At 36.4% G+C, this 18,266-nt stretch overlaps 1 protein-coding gene and 1 long non-coding RNA gene across 3 annotated transcripts in view; one reads left to right on the top strand and one right to left on the bottom strand.

The window, feature by feature from the left end:
* The window catches only part of SCN9A (sodium voltage-gated channel alpha subunit 9), a 164,581-nt gene that overhangs the window by 45,948 nt on the left and 100,367 nt on the right, over positions 1-18,266 (bottom strand). Inside the window, exons 14-17 of the mRNA XM_043894409.1 lie at positions 17,345-17,583; positions 13,703-13,876; positions 12,588-12,944; positions 9,489-9,965 (exon numbers count right to left, since the gene is read on the bottom strand). Of these exons, the coding sequence (XP_043750344.1) occupies positions 9,489-9,965; positions 12,588-12,944; positions 13,703-13,876; positions 17,345-17,583 (1,247 nt within the window). The remainder of the gene's footprint in view (positions 1-9,488; positions 9,966-12,587; positions 12,945-13,702; positions 13,877-17,344; positions 17,584-18,266) is intronic.
* Positions 1-18,266, top strand: part of LOC122688413 — a 173,688-nt gene that overhangs the window by 86,463 nt on the left and 68,959 nt on the right. The window lies entirely within an intron of this gene.

Here is an 18,266-nt window from a genome sequence, read left to right as displayed (position 1 = left end):
CTGTGATGTCAATTTATCTATGGAACAATTGTATATGTTTCTACTTTCTTGCAATGGGTCAGGCAGAGAGATTTTGTAGCTGAACAGCATGCATGACACTGAAAAAAAATATCATATACATATGTATGAATTTTTTTTAGGTAACCTGTGTAAAAGTGGTCACATATGTCTCTGCCTGGTTAAAAGCACAGAGCTGCATCCTTGATGGATCCAGTTTGTTTTTACCCCTGTGAGAAGTAAGAAAGTTAGGTACAAAGGTATGGAAGTGAAGCATGATGGAACAGCTTAATCAACTGATTTAAATGTTTAAAGTCACATACCTGTAAGTAGAAATTAGTTATATTTGATAATGCATGCTATATGCTAAACACAAAGAAACACAGTAATATTTGCAACACAGTAATAAAGTTATATATCATTCAACATAGATTGTAAAACAATGAACTAAATAGTTATATCATTCTGTTGTTTAGGAGATGAATTAAATACTGTAATTTCTGAAGGCAACCTTTTGCATTCTGTTTGCTCTTCATAACAGACATTTTAAAGGAAATGATCCTCAATTTTGGAGTGGGGTGAGAGAGACAGTATGTGGTTTTTGAAGCATACTCTAAACTTAGCATTGATGATTTAATTTTGACATTTCAAATGATATTACATGAAAGGAATGTTTTAAAATTTACTAAAATATAACAATTAAGAAACATTGATTTAAACATCAGACCAAAATTTCATTGTTTTTAGACACGTGAACAAATTCATTAAAGAGGAAAAAATTTAAACAGTTTAGAACCAATCTGCAAAAAAATGATCTAAGTGAAATTCTATAGGGGTATTCTGTTTTGTCTTTGTAAGAATCTATGCATAAAAGATAGGATCAAACATCAGCTCCCCCAGAAATATAACTGAATATTGCAAAATCAAATGCATTTCTGGAAAAATTAATATATTTTCTAAAATGGAATAATGCGAAGAAACTGCCTGCAACTGCCTTTTAGTGGAAAAAAAGTTTACAAAAATCTTAGGAGAGACAGACCTGACAACAGTGTAATAAAACAACCATATAGTAAAAATACATAAAATATTCAACATAAACCATCATATAGTAAAAAACATAAAATATTCAATCTTGATGACTGCAAATATTTAAAATTTGTATCAAATCAATAAAAGGAAGCAATTTAATAACAAGTAAGCACACAAAGTTTCTCAAAATGATGGCTTGCAGAAATTGAATACTAAATAGATGAATGGGTGGATGGATAAGTGAATAAGTGAATCAGATGAACAGCACCACTGTTTGTTCCTCTGCCTGGGGAGAGGCACCTGCAGAGTAGGCATCTTCACCACATTCACATAAAATTATGATCTCCATCCTTTAAGGTCTAGCTTAGGTGCTACTTCCTTTCATGTGCCTTCAACCTAATATAATCTGTTACTCAATGCATCCTCATTAGACTGGCTTCTCATTCTCTCATGGAATGTGCTTTGTTCTGCTCTGTGTTGTATTATGAAGGTAGACAATAAGCTAATAAATTAGCACTAAGGAGGACTAGAAACTGAACATGAATCAGCAAATGCACAATACCATTATAACAGAAAATCTGACTCTGAATTGCAGCATTATAGGGATATAACAGAGAATATATTTCTACTCATGCTTTTGCCTTTCCATGATAGGTATTAGAGGTGGTGAAAGCCTGGAGTTCAAATTTAAAATGACTCCCAGAAAAATCAGCAACTAACCTGCACTATTTCTTAATCCTTTAGCATCTTAGTTATCTATAAACGTAGATTACTAGCACCCTCTTTCCCAGGTTGCTGTAAGGAGGAAAGTTATATAGCGTGTATCAAAGTGGCTAATGTATACATTCTCTCCTTGGTCTCTTTGGTGCTTGCTTTCATGTCCACTTCTCAAGGGCTTGGTTGTTCACTTTTCCTCTTCCTCCTGTGGTCCCTCTATTGTAGTCGATACTGTGGTACACTGCCCAGATCTGCCTTTCAAACAAACTACTCATTACTCCACCTTCTAGCAGTGTTGGCAGCTGAAGGCTCACAGCTGAGTCCCTCTCTGGGAACTGAAATACAGAAGGGAGCTGCCTTACCCAAGATCATACTCCCTTCCCTGAAGAGTGGAGGGAGAACCTGTATCCAGTGACTGATGGGTCCAGGGCACACAGGTCCCAAGCCCTTGCTTTGATTTGGCATTACTCCACAGGCTCGTACATACCAGCGATGTCTATACAATCAGCTGAACCCTCTGCTACATCGTAGAGCATGTCAACTCCTCCCTCTGCCCAATCAGCTTGCTTCCATCATTTCATCCAGGTGTTAGGTGTTTAACCTGAAAACACTACTCACAGTTGGTTTCCCAGGGAACCTGATGTAAAATTAACATGCAAAATTCCAAGCTGTCTACAACTCTGAATATCTTCTTAAAACCCTCCAAATATCTACTGTTTACTATCACTTAGCTATCCTGTGAGTAGTTACAATTAAGATGTCCCCAAATTAAACTTTCTCTCCCCTACCCCCTTAATATTCCACCCCCCTGCATATTTTTAATAGCATCAATATCCATCCAGTCGTCTAAGCCAAAACTCTTTATTATGAATTACTTTGTATCTCCCAAAATATAAGTTGAAGTCCTAATTCCTGTTACCTTTGAATATGAACTTATGTGGAAATAGGGTCTCTGCAGATGTAGCCAAGTTAAGATGAGGTCATTGGGGTAGGCCCTAATCCAATATGATTAGTGTCCTTATAAAAAGAAAAGGCAGGAAGAATCCCATGTGACAAAAGAAGCAGAGATCAGAGTGATGCAGCTGCTGGTCATGAAGGCTAAGGATGAAAGACCACCACCAGAAGCTAGGAAAAAGCAAGGGAGCATCCTGTTTAGAGCCCACAGAGAGAGCATGGCCCTGTTGACACATCAACTGCAGACTTACAGCCTCTAGAACTATCAGAGAATACAGTTCTTGTGGTACAAAGCCCCAGGTCTGTGAGATGCTGTTATGGCAGCCACAGAAAATGAATATGCCCTTTGAAACAGCTCACAATTCACAGATCCAGACCCTGAGCCCTTACATTTTAGCTTGCAAGTGTCTTTCACTTATCCCACGTGTCACCATCACTCCCTGGGCTTGAGCCTTCAGCAAGTGTCCTTAGGATGGTTGCCACAACCTGCCATCCTCTCTGCTTCCTCACCTTTATTACACTTGCAAACAAACTTCCTTTAAAAGTAGATATCTGCTAACCACAAAGAATAACAAAACAAGACAAAGTTTCCCCTCTCTGTTAAATAAAAAGAAATCTACTTCAATCTCCACATCACGGTAGTCAAGTCACTCACTATCTGGCTTCAATCGACCTCTGTCACCTGCTACTTCCTCTGTGGCCATCCTCTCATATATTTAATGAGTGTTTTTGTATCTGGATGCTTCCACACAGGCTGGGCCTTTTACATCTACCAGAAAGGTGTTTCTCTGTTCTTGGTCTCTGTCTCCCTCCATCCCTCCCCTTCTCTCCCTGCTCTCTCTCTCATTCTCTCTCTCACCTGATGAATTCTTTTTATCATAACACATACTTCAACTGGCATCCCCATTGTGAAGGATTCCAATTTATTTTCAAGATTAGCCACCCTATCCTTATCCTGCCTCAATATTTTTTCTAAAAACCTGTTTTAAATATTTTTACATGTTTACTTACAATTTCTGATTTCTGTGTGTGTTTTAACTCAAAGGCAGGGGCCTAGCTTTACTCTTTACCACTTACAACAACACCAGAGACCAAGAAGACCCTGAACCACATCTCCTGAGGAAATGAGTACACTGCTAACATCTTTCTAGAGTCCAGCAGGCATATGGCAACAAGCAGGTGCTTAGGAAATGGAAGTTGAAACAATGAATAGCCACAGTTAACAGAATATATACTCATGGATTCCTCTGCAATTTTTTCTCCCACAATAATCAAAGTGAATGAGGGCTTTAGGTGGCCTTCACTTCCTTTAAGAACATAAAGTTTGCATAACTGTTTTTGCAGTGTATTAAATGACACTCCCTTGAAGGTGAGAAGTTTGATTATGTAAAATTTGAAAGTTTCACTGCTCTCCTTTCTCTAAGGCCCTCAACTAGCTCCATCACAACTTGGAGACAATGTTTCAAAACACTGAAGAACCACTGAGTAAAGCTAAGTATTTGCATTTGGCTAGAGGAAGAATGAATGGGGAGATCTTCCTGTGAGGATGTTTTCCTCTGCTGAGTACACAAGATGAGCAAATTTACCTAAGCAAGCATTGATAACACATTTGTCAAAAGAGCATTAAAAAAGGTTCAGGGTTTTAGATTCATAGCTACCAGCATCTCTGAAAGCTGTCGGAATTTATTCCAAAAACCATGTAAGACTGTTATGTTTTAAAATATTTGGAGAAATAAAATGGATAAATTTAATGTTTTCCCCTGAAATTTACACACACATTCAAAATTAACATCAAAAGTCTATAATTAACATCACAAGTCTACAAACTGGCTATTTTTCTTTCATCTTTAAATCAAAAAAGGAAGCAATCTGTAATAACTGAAAACAAAAGGATGTCTCTTTAACCCTCTAAGAAACAGCTCTCCATTAAAAAAAAAAAATTACTAATTTAGTTTTTTACAACTTTCAATTTTGAGATTTGGCACGATTTAAAAACAGAAGAAAAAAAAAAGAACTTCTTAAGAACTTAATTAAGCCAGATGCCAATCACATTGAATTACTGCACCTGGGTGAAAAAAAAAAATTTTTTTTTCTCTAAGCAACTATTAGCACAATGCCTGGAGCATAGTGGATCTCAATAAATATTTACTGAATGAATGGATGCATTTCATGCTTCATTTGAGGCTCATAATAATGAAGCACTTCAATGCTAATAGTGAAAATCTGCAGTGTGTTAATGTTTGCCAAGGGCTTGGAGGGCTGCACTGCATCCCAGGAGGAGATTGATTCTGAGGGGGGCCATCAGTTCAGCGTGTATTCCGAGAAGCAGTGACAGGAGCCTTATTCTCATGGGTCTCTAGGGATGACAGCATGTCTTTCTTGATTCTGAGACAGACTCATCCTCAGAGAAATGCTGGTGTCCTAATGCCAATTATGGTCTCAAAACTCATAAGATATTTTACTCAACACCTTATTTGAACTCATCTCTGGTCATTTTCTGGTAAGGTATTTGAGGACAAAATATTTTGCCTTCATTCTGGAGTGTATATATCTGTCTATCAGAAGACGAAAACTTGCCTATCTGAGAGCTGATGCTAGAAGAGGGCAGACAAAAAAAAGGATTTTAGGTCATAAAAGAGAAGGTGGATTTGTTTTTTGGATGGGGAAGGGGAAAGTAGGAAAGGTTGGAGATTTTATCCCTCCTGTTCAAAAATGCAGATTCTTAAACAGACAAATGTGGAAAATATCCCCAGCCCTTGAATAAAGAAAATGAATTTTCAGAAACCTAGATCAAGACAGGCCAGAGAAGAACTTAGGTTCATTTATGCCCACCAATCCAACACAGTGGTCACTGGGAACACTGCCAGTAAGGATTCTGAGAGGGCATCCAGACTTAGACAGAGAGAGTTTGCAGGATATAGCCCAGAACAGGCATTTGTAACAAGCTCCTACACTTGTCTTTACACATAAAAATTTAACCTGTAGCAAATAGCTGCTTACAATGTGTATATGACTACTCAATTTCATCCCCATGGTAATTGTTAATTGGGCACTTATTTTTCAACAAGCACTTGTTTGTTTACCCAAATCATTTAATCTTTATTATAATTCTATTTTGCATATAAGGAAACTAGAAAAAATAACCAGAGGTTTTTGTAAATTGCTCAAATCATGGAGACAGTAAATATTAAAGCTAGGATCTAAGGCAAGAATTCTATCTCCAGAGGCTGCCTTCTTCACAATACTCCAGGTAGTGCTTAAGACTTAAAGAACTGACATATATTCAGTTGGGCATTATTTTCTATTGGATAATCATGATTTGCCCTTTTGGGAAAAGTTCATCAAGAATTATTTCAGTTTTGAGAGAACAGCATCGAAACAGCATCGAAACAGGGTGAAACAGATCACCAGCCCAGGCTGGATGCATGAGGCAACTGCTCCGGGCTGGTGCACCGGGAAGACCCAGAGGGATCGGGTGGAGAGGGAGGTGGGAGGGGGGATCAGGACGGGGAACACATGTAAATCCAAGGCTGATTCATGTCAATGTATGGCAAAAACCACTACAATATTGTAAAGTAATTAGCCTCCAACTAATAAAAATAAATGGAAAAAAAGAGAATTATTTCAAAGATGAAAATATAGGAAAGATACAAAGGAGGGAATTAAGCAGTTAAAAAATTGGGAACTCAATGGGAGCTGAAGATTAGGGGAATTAGAGTAGAGAGCTTAGAATGAAATGATATAGAAACACTTCAGGTAAATAAGGAAATGTGAATTTCTTTTAGTGTTCCATTGAAAAATAAAACCAATAAGTCATAACTAGAAACATTTAAATCACAAGGCACTCGAGAGGGAGACTCTAGATGCAGGTTGTTACAGTTGGCAACTGCTTAATACTACATAACAAATTTTTTATAGATCTTGAAATTCCATTACTTCTCAAGTTCAGTGTATAGTCAAGCAGGTTTGAATACACTCAAGGTGATGCACTTTTGATATACATCATGGAAAATGTCTTATGAAGAAGGACAAAATTTCAAAGCCCATAATTTAAAATCTGAATTTTTAGAGGCTAATAATGATGATGAATACAATAATAAACATGATACCTAACATTTGTTTAGGGCTTACCAACTCAAATACTGTGCAAACGACTTAAAGAAACTAGTTTATATATTTTTAATTATGACCTATGAGGTAGCCTCAAGCTCCTGAATATTATGCCACATATTTCTATGAAATAGAAAAAAATGTATTTTTTCTCAAGTAGTTATGACTACAATGTCATAAAAAACTCAATGATAATTAAGAATATTAAGTTACCATCAAATGGTCTTTGGATAACACAGTTTAAGTGCACTAAATTTCATGCTTTTTAGGTTTAGGAAAGGTTCACAGGACAGGTGGCAGAGTAACTTTACGAATTGTTAAAATAGTCTATTTCAGTACCAAAAAACTTACAGATGAAATAATTAATTATAGAAGACAGTTGGATACTATGGCATCACAAACCTCTGGATACCACAGAATTCTTCAGAAGCATGGCTCAGTATCCCAGGGGAGACAAACTGGGTATGAACCCCATTAGGAATGTGAGTTTTATCCCTGAAAGGGACAAAGACAGGAGAATAAAGGCAGACTCATGCACATCAAGGCTGGGACTCGATTTTTCTCTGCCTTGAACCAGCTTCAAAACTGTAGATAAAGTTGCTTTCTCTTACTGGCTTTCTGAATTAGAAAATGAGGTGCTATACAGGACAGGTCTATTAGATTCCCTTTAAAATGTTATAATTCAACATACTAAGAATATGATATTTGCCAGTGACTTAAGGAGATCCATGTAAGGATAGCCATAGGCTTTGAGCAAAGAAAAAATGACCAGGTAAGAAATTATTCCTCTCAAATATTAAGCTATAAAGAAGCTACAATCAAGCTACCAAAATGCTTTAACACCCAGAATCTCAAGCTTATTCAGAAAGTCTGCTAGGCAGCTAGGGTTTTACAACTCTAATCTTTGTAGGCAGAAAAATGGGTAATTGAATTAGTTTTTCTTTTCACATGAGACTAGACCCAGATTACTGCCCCTGAACAGGGTATGAGGAATCTAATTTTCTACTTTCAAACCAAAACAACTACACCTTCTGAATTTTTGGAGTTATTAACCTCTTCCATGTAAAGATTTTTAAAATAAAAAATAAAATATTTTATTCCTTACTTTGTGATCTTGGAGATAATTTCTTTGGCTACTTAAAATATATATTCATAATTTATTAATCATATATTTATTCAATGCATAAGTATTGAGCATTTACTATGCACCTCGTATTGGTTACATGGCCAGTGCACATGTGTACACATACACACAGAGCTCTGTATCTTTTTCCGAAATCCACAATAATGAGGAGGATAGGTCTTAATATGTGTGTGTGTGCGCTCCTTCACTCAATCCTGTCCGACTCTTTGTGACCCCAAGGACTGTAGCCTGCCAGGTTCCTCTGTCCATGGAACACTGCAGGCAAGAATACTAGAGTGGGTTGTCATTTCCTACTCCAGCGGTTCTTCCCAACCCAGGGACTGAACACACATCTCTTGGGTCTCCTGCATTGGCAGGTGGATTCTTTACTTTCCCACTGTGCCACCTTGGAAACCCAGGTCTTAATATAGGGTCAAGCAGATAGAAGATGTTTGGGAAATACATGTCAAATATTTTCAAATGTGACCTAAAAAGAAGAAAAATATTGTAAAATGGTATCTTAAAACTTTAGAGAGATGCCATAAAAATCCTGTCATAAAACTCATTTATGATTATTATATTCCATACTAATAAAAATGCAGTTCAATAATACTTTGAATATATTGCCCCTGGAGGTGGGGAAGGAGGATACAAAAAAGTTGTAATAAAGTTTCCTGTTCTCAATGAGTTTACAGTACCATCTGATGCATATAATAATTTTTTAAGAATATAAAATATAATGCTAAATATAACTTCTGAGCACTGTGAATACTGTTCTAAGCATTTAACATGTGCAATTCATTTAACCGTCACCTAGCTCTTAGTAAGGGCTAATAATTTTACATACAAGGAAACTGAGGGCTGTGTCTTAAAGGGCGTACTCAGGATTTTGACTGAAGAAGGAGACCCCAAGCAAAATCACGCAGGTTGTGAGTGTATGTGGCCCAGAAGAAAACTGGCTTGGTTCAGGTGTAGGAGCCCCAGCGTGAGGACTAGGTAACACAGCTGGTCAGCTGGTTGAGGCCATAATAAGAAGGCTTTTACCTACAGTGTACAATTCAAATCTATCTTGGGGATCAAGGATACTTCAGAGGAGTGATGTGATTAGGATTGGACCTGAGTAAAATTAACCAAACAAATGGATTAGAGTAGATGGAAAATGAAGGCAGAGATATCAGTGGGGACACCACGTGGAAATGGCTTAGGCAAGCAGAGTGCAAAGACAAAGGTGATGGAGAAGAGCTGTGGATTCAACAGATACTATTAGAGGAGACTGCATATGACTTTACAGTGGATGACAAATGGAATAAAGGAAAGGAAGACTTAAATATTCCCATACTTTCAAATCTAGCTAAAGAAGATTACATCAGTTATTAAGAACCAGTAGGTAAAACCTTACCACGTGAACCTTCAGGAAGTTACTGTACGAATTCACAGACACACAAATTACCTGTTAGTATGCATATTAGAAAAGAACTCATGACAGCAAAAATCTGAAATTTTAACTCATATCATAATAATTAATAACATGAGACAATATATGTAAAAACAATCTTACCCCCTTGCTGTATTCGCTATCTGAATCACTGCTAAGCTCCTCAGTGTTCATAACCTCCAAATCAGACTCCCCAGGTGCAATTGGCACTGTTACTGTGAGGCTGGGATTATGAATAAATGATTGACCATCACTTTCTTCCATTAAGTATTTGTCCACGCTCTTTCCAAAACCACTGGTTTTATCTTTTTCTTTGTGGAAATTGTGATCCTTGCCCATTTCAGCAAGTGTGCGGTTCGAGATGTAGTTTTCCTTTTTAAAATTTAGATCTTCTGTTTGTCTTATCTCTTTGGAAATCTTTGGCTTTTTGGAAAATGCTTTTAGAACAAACTCACGTAAGGTTCGTTTCACATAATTTATTCCCTTCTTAATTCTGGCCACTGCAATCTGGAGGTTGTTTGCATCAGTGTCTTCTTCAATTGCTGTAAGATTGTCTGAACTAAATGAGCTCAGTAATAAAGCAAGAAATAGGTTGAGGACCTAAGTCAGGTGGAGAATAGGGTGTGGAGAAACAGGGAGATAGGAAATAAAAAAAGAAAATAAGTACAGTTTTCGGAAATACAGGCCAAAATCCAAACCAGCAATGAAGAGCTCTATACTTCTTCATCCATAGATAAGAACACAGGCTGGGGGAGCAGAGAAGCCGGAGTTCTCACCAGTCTCCCCGTGTGTGAGCTTCTGTGAACACGGGAGCAGAGGTCAGCCTAACCCTTAAAGGGCCAGCATGAGGAGCAAAGCGCATGCTCCCTCACCATTACCGTGATGTCATTCCTAAACTCATTTCTACAGCAGAAAACCTGTGTCCAAATTCCCTCCTATGCGCCTAAAATGCCCTCTTAACATTTGCCTTTACTTAATATTTGTTACCTGTGAGAAGCAAGTAGAACAAGAAAATTGAGACTACTGTCTGTTGTGCTGAAGGTAACTTAAGCCAAGATCTGCGATTACTTTTCCCAGAAGATAAACTTCACTTATTGCAATAAGTGGAACATATAATGCTCTTAGAGTTCCTGTAATAAAATATCCTCTCCAAGAATTGTGCCAACTTGCAACTTAATGAGACTTTTAAAGCAAAGAAAAAGATATGCCCATTGAACCCAATTCAAATGAGATAATGGCATTATGATTGGGTGGCCCTGGAAAAGAATATAAAACAGGTCAGGATAATGCCTATCCTTGAAGCAAAATTTTGTTTGTGTGCAAAACCATTTCTGTTTCCCTCCTTAGAGGCAAGGGTCCAAGTAAACTGAACATTATTTTTAAAAAAAATTCTCACAGAGGGCTCAAAATATGTAAATCATATTTTAAAAATATTTTATATAAAAAAGATGATTGAAAAACCCTTTCATGTAAGTCTCCTCATGGCCAAAGTCATCTACTTCATATTTAAACAATCAAAATTATACCAAACTGAGGAAAAGGACTAACCACTAATTTTGATCACACTTAGAACAATTTCTCAGAAATGTAAGTAGAAAAGCACAAGTGAAAAAATGTCTGTGTTAATATAGCAGGCTTAAGAGAAGAATCTGAGATGGAGGGGAAAGAGAAAAATCATAGAAATAAATTTGATGAATCATTAAGAAATTTTGAGACTATTTTCCTGTCGGTCTTCACTGTCAGTAAAAAAATATATTTCACTGTAAAATATATGTTCGTTGATGTGTGTGTGTTCTAATAGGAATGGTGATGACAAACCAAGGGCTCATTTTCCCTTTAGTTTCCTTAATCAATGCAAATGTTAATAGATTTCTTTTTTCCTTCAAATTCATAATTAGATTTAGCTTTTCCAGCTTTATTGAGATATAATTATCATACTACATTGTATAAGTTTAAAGTGTACAACATGGTTTGATGAGCTTATAGATGGCAAAATGATCACCACCATAGTGTCAAGGAACACCTCCATCATGCCTCATAATTACCATTATCTTTTTGCAGTGAGAGCATTTATGTCTACTCTCTTACCAAGTTTCAAGTTGGCATGGGGGCTACAAGGACAAAAAAAAAATTAGCAACTTGTTTTCAAGCCAATGGGAAGTGAAGGTACCAACCATGTGGCTGTTACCATAGACAACCATATTTGATGAGCAGTCTGACGACAGGCTAACCAACTACATCAAATGAACATGACGGCTTTGAAAACTGAAGTGAGTCACTGAAGAGCATTTTGTCCCAATTTTCTCCTGCCTCTAAGCTTGAAAATTCCTACCAGCAGGTAGGTATAAGATAGACGGAAACAGAAGGCATACAAGCTAAGAAAACACTAATGGAGAAGTAGATCACTTGTAAAAGAGAAACTAGAGAGTAGTGGTGGGCAAACTTTTTCTGTAAAAGGGCCAGGTGGTAAATTATTTAGGCTTTGTAGGACAGAGGATCTCTGTCCATGCAGAGTAAAACAGCCACCGACAACATGAAAATGAATAAGCGTATCTGTTTTCAATAAATTTTGCTTATAGAAACTGTAATTTGAATTTCATTTAATTTCCCTGTGCCAAAAAATATTTTTCTTTATATTTTTAAACTATTTTTTAAATGTAGAAAACATTTTAGCTTTGCAGGAATCAAACAAAAACAGGCAGTGTGCAGGATTTGGCCCTTGGGCCATAGAGTTTGTTGATACTTGTTATAGATGCTAGTCTTATATATGACTATACACAGCAGGACTAGGCCTTCCATTTGCCTTGTTCCATTATAAATTCATTTTGTTATTATTAAGTTAATCATATTCTGTTTACTAGCATGGCTTCATGTTTGAATCAACATTTAAGAGATCTGAAAACCATGGATTAATTTATATGACATTACTATCAAAATGAAAGAAGTAGAAAAATGAAAACTTTCCCAAAAAAAAAAAAAAAAATGAAAACTTTCCATTAAAATAAACATTGTGAAAGCTATAAATAAGCATTATCTGGCAGAGAAATTAAGACAATAATTCATTATCTTTTCTGTTCTTCACTGGATTAAAATAGTCAATATTCTATTACAATTAATGGCTTTAGACCTAATTAATCCTATAATTATAAAAATAAATGATCATATCATCATATAATAATTTTCTATGGAGAATTTTAAATGTATGAACAGGTGATTACATACCACCAGGTTTCCAATGACCATGACCATCATGTAAACAATGAGGCACATGGCTTGACCAGCAACCTCCATGCAGTCCCACATGGTCTCTATCCACTCTCCACACAGCACCCGGAACACAATCAGGAAGGAGTGGAAGAAGTCATTCATGTGCCAGCGGGGGAGTTTGCAGTTTTCATTGATCTTGCAGACACATTCTTTGTAGCTCTTACCAAAGAGCTGCATGCCAACCACAGCAAAAATGAAGACGATGATGGCCAACACCAAGGTTAGGTTTCCCAGAGCCCCCACTGAATTGCCAATGATCTTGATCAGCATGTTCAGTGTTGGCCAAGACTTTGCTAACTTGAAAACTCGGAGCTAAGAGTAAACACAAAACTCATTATCAGTTTTTATGAAAAAGTTCTCAATGTTTCCAGTCTTAAACTTTGTTCCAAAATTTAATTCTAAAATATTATCATTACCTGGTAAAATCAATTATTTTTATTATTAACTTTTAATCTACTGTCAATATTCCTATTATTTTGTTATATTTGCCACTGTACAATTACTACACATATTTTGAAGGAACTGCAATTTTAGTTCAGGATAGTTATGGAAATCTCTTATCACAGTATCAAATATTATATCCTTTAGAATTGGTCATTTATCCTTAATTCTATTTTCTGATACTTTCATAATTTTTTCATGCCGACATAAGGAGAAAGTTCAATAAATTAGAGGGAAAAGCATTAAAAAGTCATTATTTTTTTAATATTTTTGACATCAGACAACAATTTTGAGGGGATAATCTTTATGAAATCCACAAAGTTATGAACATATTATAATGATTGAAGTTTTACAAACCATAAGCTTCTTATTGTGATATAAATTACTGCCCTATCATTATACTAGCATATACAACTGAATATGTTATCAAGACCCCAAAATTAAAACATTCAAATATTTTTGAGCTCTTTAAGTGCATTTGCTACTAAAGGAACTTCATTTTACTAGCTACTGAGATCTAATCTTATATTTTGAATCACATCTCCAAAAGTTAAAAAAAATAGTAATGTAAAACCAAAGATACACCCCTTTATATATAGAATATAAAGGCAAGGTTGGTCTATATTTACCAGTCTGAATGATCGTAGAACTGACAATCCTTCCACATCTGCTAGAAAAAGTTCCACTAAGCTTAAGGTCACAATAAGACTATCAAAAATATTCCATCCTACTTGGAAATACTCATATGGATCCATGGCAATTAGTTTTAAAACCATTTCAGCTGCAAAGATGCCAGTAAAGACCTACATGAGAAATAAAATATATTTCTAGCATTATTAAAAGGTATGAAAGCAACCTAATGATGATAATGACTATCTGTGTAGCATTTACTGTGTTTCAGACAAGGTGCTTTATAAAGATACTTTATAAACATATATTATTATTTCATTTAATCCTATAAACCAACTATCACTATTCCTATAGCTATAAGCATCGAACAGTTAAGCTCTAACTCTCCTATCAGTTTTCATCACCTTTAGAGAGCATTTTAGAAGGGCACACTAAAATCTCTGATACATAAAACCTTTGAAAATTAAGATAGGCACTCTTTTTTTTTTTCATTTATTTTTATTAGTTGGAGGCTAATTACTTTACAATATTGTAGTGGTTTTTGCCATTATTGACATGAATCAGCCATGGAGTTACATGTGTTCCCCATCCCAATCCCCCCTCCCACCTCCCTCCCCATCCCATCCCTCTGGGTCTTCCCAGTGCACCAGCCCTGAGCACTTGTCTCATGCATCCAACCTGGGATGGTGATCTGTTTCACCCTTGATAGTATACTTGTTTCAATGCTATTCTCTCAGAACATCCCACCCTCGCCTTCTCCCATAGTCTAAAAGTCTGTTTTGTACATCTGTGTCTCTTTTTCTGTTTTGCATACAGGGTTATCATTCCCATCTTTTTAAATTCCATATATATGTGTTAGTATACTGTATTGGTCTTTATCTTTCTGGCTTACTTCACTCTGTATAATGGGCTCCAGTTTCATCCATCTCATTAGAACTGACTCAAGTGAATTCTTTTTAATGGCTGAGTAATATTCCATAGTGTATATGTACCACAGCTTCCTTATCCATTCGTCTGCTGATGGGCATCTAGGTTGCTTCCATGTCCTGGCTATTATAAACAGTGCTGCGATGAACATTGGGGTGCACGTGTCTCTTTCAGATCTGGTTTCCTCAGTGTGTATGCCCAGAAGTGGGATTGCTGGGTCATATGGCAGTTCTATTTCCAGTTTTTTAAGAAATCTCCACACTGTTCTCCATAGTGGCTGTACTAGTTTGCATTCCCACCAACAGTGTAAGAGGGTTCCCTTTTCTCCACACCCTGTCCAGCATTTATTGCTTGTAGACTTTTGGATAGCAGCCATCCTGACTGGCATGTAATGGTACCTCATTGTGGTTTTGATTTGCATTTCTCTGATAATGAGTGATGTTGAGCATCTTTTCATGTGTTTGTTAGGATAGGCACTCTTTGTAAAACATTTATTAAATAGCTTATGTCAACAAGTTATTCTGGAAGATAGTAAAAATGAAACATATTGATACTGAAATTTTGAGCCAGTCTTTTTTTTTGTTGTTCTGATTGCTCTTAGAGTAGTAAGGAAAAAGTTGTTTCACCCCAAAGATTTATCAGTAGAAGAGGGAAAAGTATTTAATCAATATAGTGGCAGCTAAAGTAAGATTTCCAAAGTGAAAATGTTAGTCACTTAGTCATGTCTGATTCTTTGTGACCTGATGGACTGCAGCCTGCCAGGCTCCTCGGTCCATGGAATTCTCCAGGCAAGAATACTGGGGTGGGTAGCAATTCCCTTTTCCAGGGGATTCCCAACCCAGGGGTTGAACTCAGGGCTCCTGCATTGCAGGCAAATTCTTTATCCTCTGAGCCACCAGTGCAGCCCCAAAGATTTCCAAAGCTTTGACACAAAAGTATATCACAGAACATCCTTAATTTATGACATGGCATCAAAAGGACTCAATTAAAAAGGCAACAGCAAAAGTCTTATAAATCACTTGGGTACAATTTGATTCAAAGAAACTGAACAAAGAACGTTCAAAGGGAAAAGGTTAACTCTATAACTGTGAGTCATTTGTAAAATAATACGTCATCAAGAAGACTAGCAGGGAGCACCCAGATTGGGACTGTAGTTACAGACAAGAAAACATGATGGATCATTTTTGGATTCACAGTAATACAGACAACTCAGTGAGAAGGTACTGGTTTTCATGATCTGACCTCTAGCAACAATTAGAAACTAGATGATCCTGCCCTTTTGCAATTAGGAATAGAAAGAAGAATGCTAAGTCAGGGCACATGAGTTTTAAACATCCTGCCTTGAAATGAGTGTAAGAAATTTGGAGAGAAGACCAACTCAGAAACACTCTTTGACTTCAAATATCAATTGATTTGGGACCATGGCAAAAGCAAAATTATCTCATACAGACATTTTGCAGAGACATCCAGAGATGTTCATGATTGATGAAGAGTCACACATTGGGACGTTCTGGCTGTGAAATAGAACTTCTGCCTGGTTATGCAGATTGCTGTAAATGAGCACTTTCTGTTTGCCATAAGGCATTAACTGAGTGTGATCACCACTGCCCATTTAAGAGATCACTCTGGCATCAACCTTCCTAACAGAATCCTACATCTTCCTGAAGCTTACAGATCCCCTCTAGGCTGCCGTTATATCTTCTGTGTCCAGTTTAATCATTTTGACTTCTAAATATTCTTGTCCTTAAGGCTTGTTTCTGCTGATTCACTGAAAGCATGATGATTATAAAAAACAGATAATTAATAAGGAGCTACTGTGTAGCACAGGAAGCTCTGCCTAATACTCTATTACGACCTACATAGGAAATAACAAAAGGTAGATACACGTTATGTGTGTAACTGATTCACTCTGCTGTAAAGCAGAAATAACACAACATTGTAAATCAACTATACTCCAACAAAAATTTAAAAAAAAAAGAAAGCATGATGATTACAATTATGATGGTGATGACTGATGAAAACAGGTTTAAGTACTTACTATATGCCTGGCTAATAAGTAGGAAGTCTTCATTCCTCTCAATAAATATTAATAAATACGCATTAATTTTATCTATATATTGAATATAAATAAAGCATTATTGTTATATTAAGATAAAAATATTATTTTATAAAGAAACCATTACTATTACATAAATGAGAAAATGAAAGATTATAAATATTAACATTTTTCCCCAAGGTCATGTAACTACTAGGAGGCAAAACCAGGACTCAAACTAAGGACTTTGGGATTCCAAAGGCCTGAATCCTTTACCTATATGTCAAAACAAAGTATCCATAGTTTTTCTGAAAACTTGTAGGGTATGTACTCACAAGTAAGCTGCCATATAATTATAAAATGGGTAGGAAAGTATCAAGTTTTCAAAGTGTTGCTGCTAACAGACATGCCTGGCAGAAAACAAACACACATTTACTCCCAAGATGGTGACCCCTTATGGAGATAATGCTGTTATCCATAGACCTCAATATGCCTGCACAATTACTTTAAGATAGTGTTTATCACCAGAAACTTGTCTCTGTACAATGATTCACATTGTGAATTCTGAGCATGCATAACTACCTAGCTAAATATCCATCTGACTTTAAAAAAAAAGGAATGATAATCAGGACAACCAAAGAGAGATGTTCTGGGTCATAATACACGTTAACAGACTTACCAAATTTCCCACAGCGAGCACATTTTTGAATTCCTCAGTCATTGGGTGATGTTCCATAGCCATGAACAGTGTGTTTAAAACTATGCAAATAGTAATAGCAAGATCTACAAAAGGATCCATTACAATAAAATAGATACATTTTTTGAATTTTATCCAATATGGAGAGCAATTCCAGATCAAGAATGTGTGTGCAAATCTGTACCACCAAGGTGGACATTTCTGTCTGGACTCCTCAAGTTCTGGAAGAAAATAACCACAGAGAACACCAAGTTAATCATTACATATTATATATTTTATTCCTAACCAGATACACATCAGCAGTACCCTTTAACATTGAAACAAGTCTTCTGCTTTATACTTTGTAAGTTTAACAATATTCTTTCTATGAGAGCATAGCATATAACATAAAAATCTTATATCATGCATTCATTTATCAGATCAATCCTAAGAAGAAGGCAGTGAAATTAATGAATGAGAGCATATATGGGTATCTCTGAGAGAAACAAGCACTTAACATATGATGTTAAACAAAAGAATTGATGCTTTCTTAATTCAGATAATGTATATATTTAAGATAAATGTATATAAACCAATACATATACATACACACACACACACACCCCCCAGTATATACATTCCCCTATGCCCTGAATCCCATTACAATAATAACACACTTCTATTCTCTACAGGAAAAGTTTTTGCCAGCTCACAGGTGAAAATAATCCCAGGACCAAGAGACTAGAAATAATTTATAGAGCTATTCATGCAATAGGTAGCACACACCATTAGCCCATTTAGTTCTCATCATAAATTTAGGAGGTGGATGAAAACTCTGTCTGGGTCCATCATGGGTGTGTTGGGGGATGAGGTGGTAGCCCGTGGACAAGGTGGAACCAGAGGCATGTTGTGGGGAGAGAGGGTG

The sequence above is a fragment of the Cervus elaphus genome, chromosome 33, assembly GCF_910594005.1.
Source record: "Cervus elaphus chromosome 33, mCerEla1.1, whole genome shotgun sequence".
Classification (NCBI taxonomy): Eukaryota; Metazoa; Chordata; class Mammalia; order Artiodactyla; family Cervidae; genus Cervus; species Cervus elaphus.
This window is presented reverse-complemented; position numbering and strand designations above follow the sequence as displayed.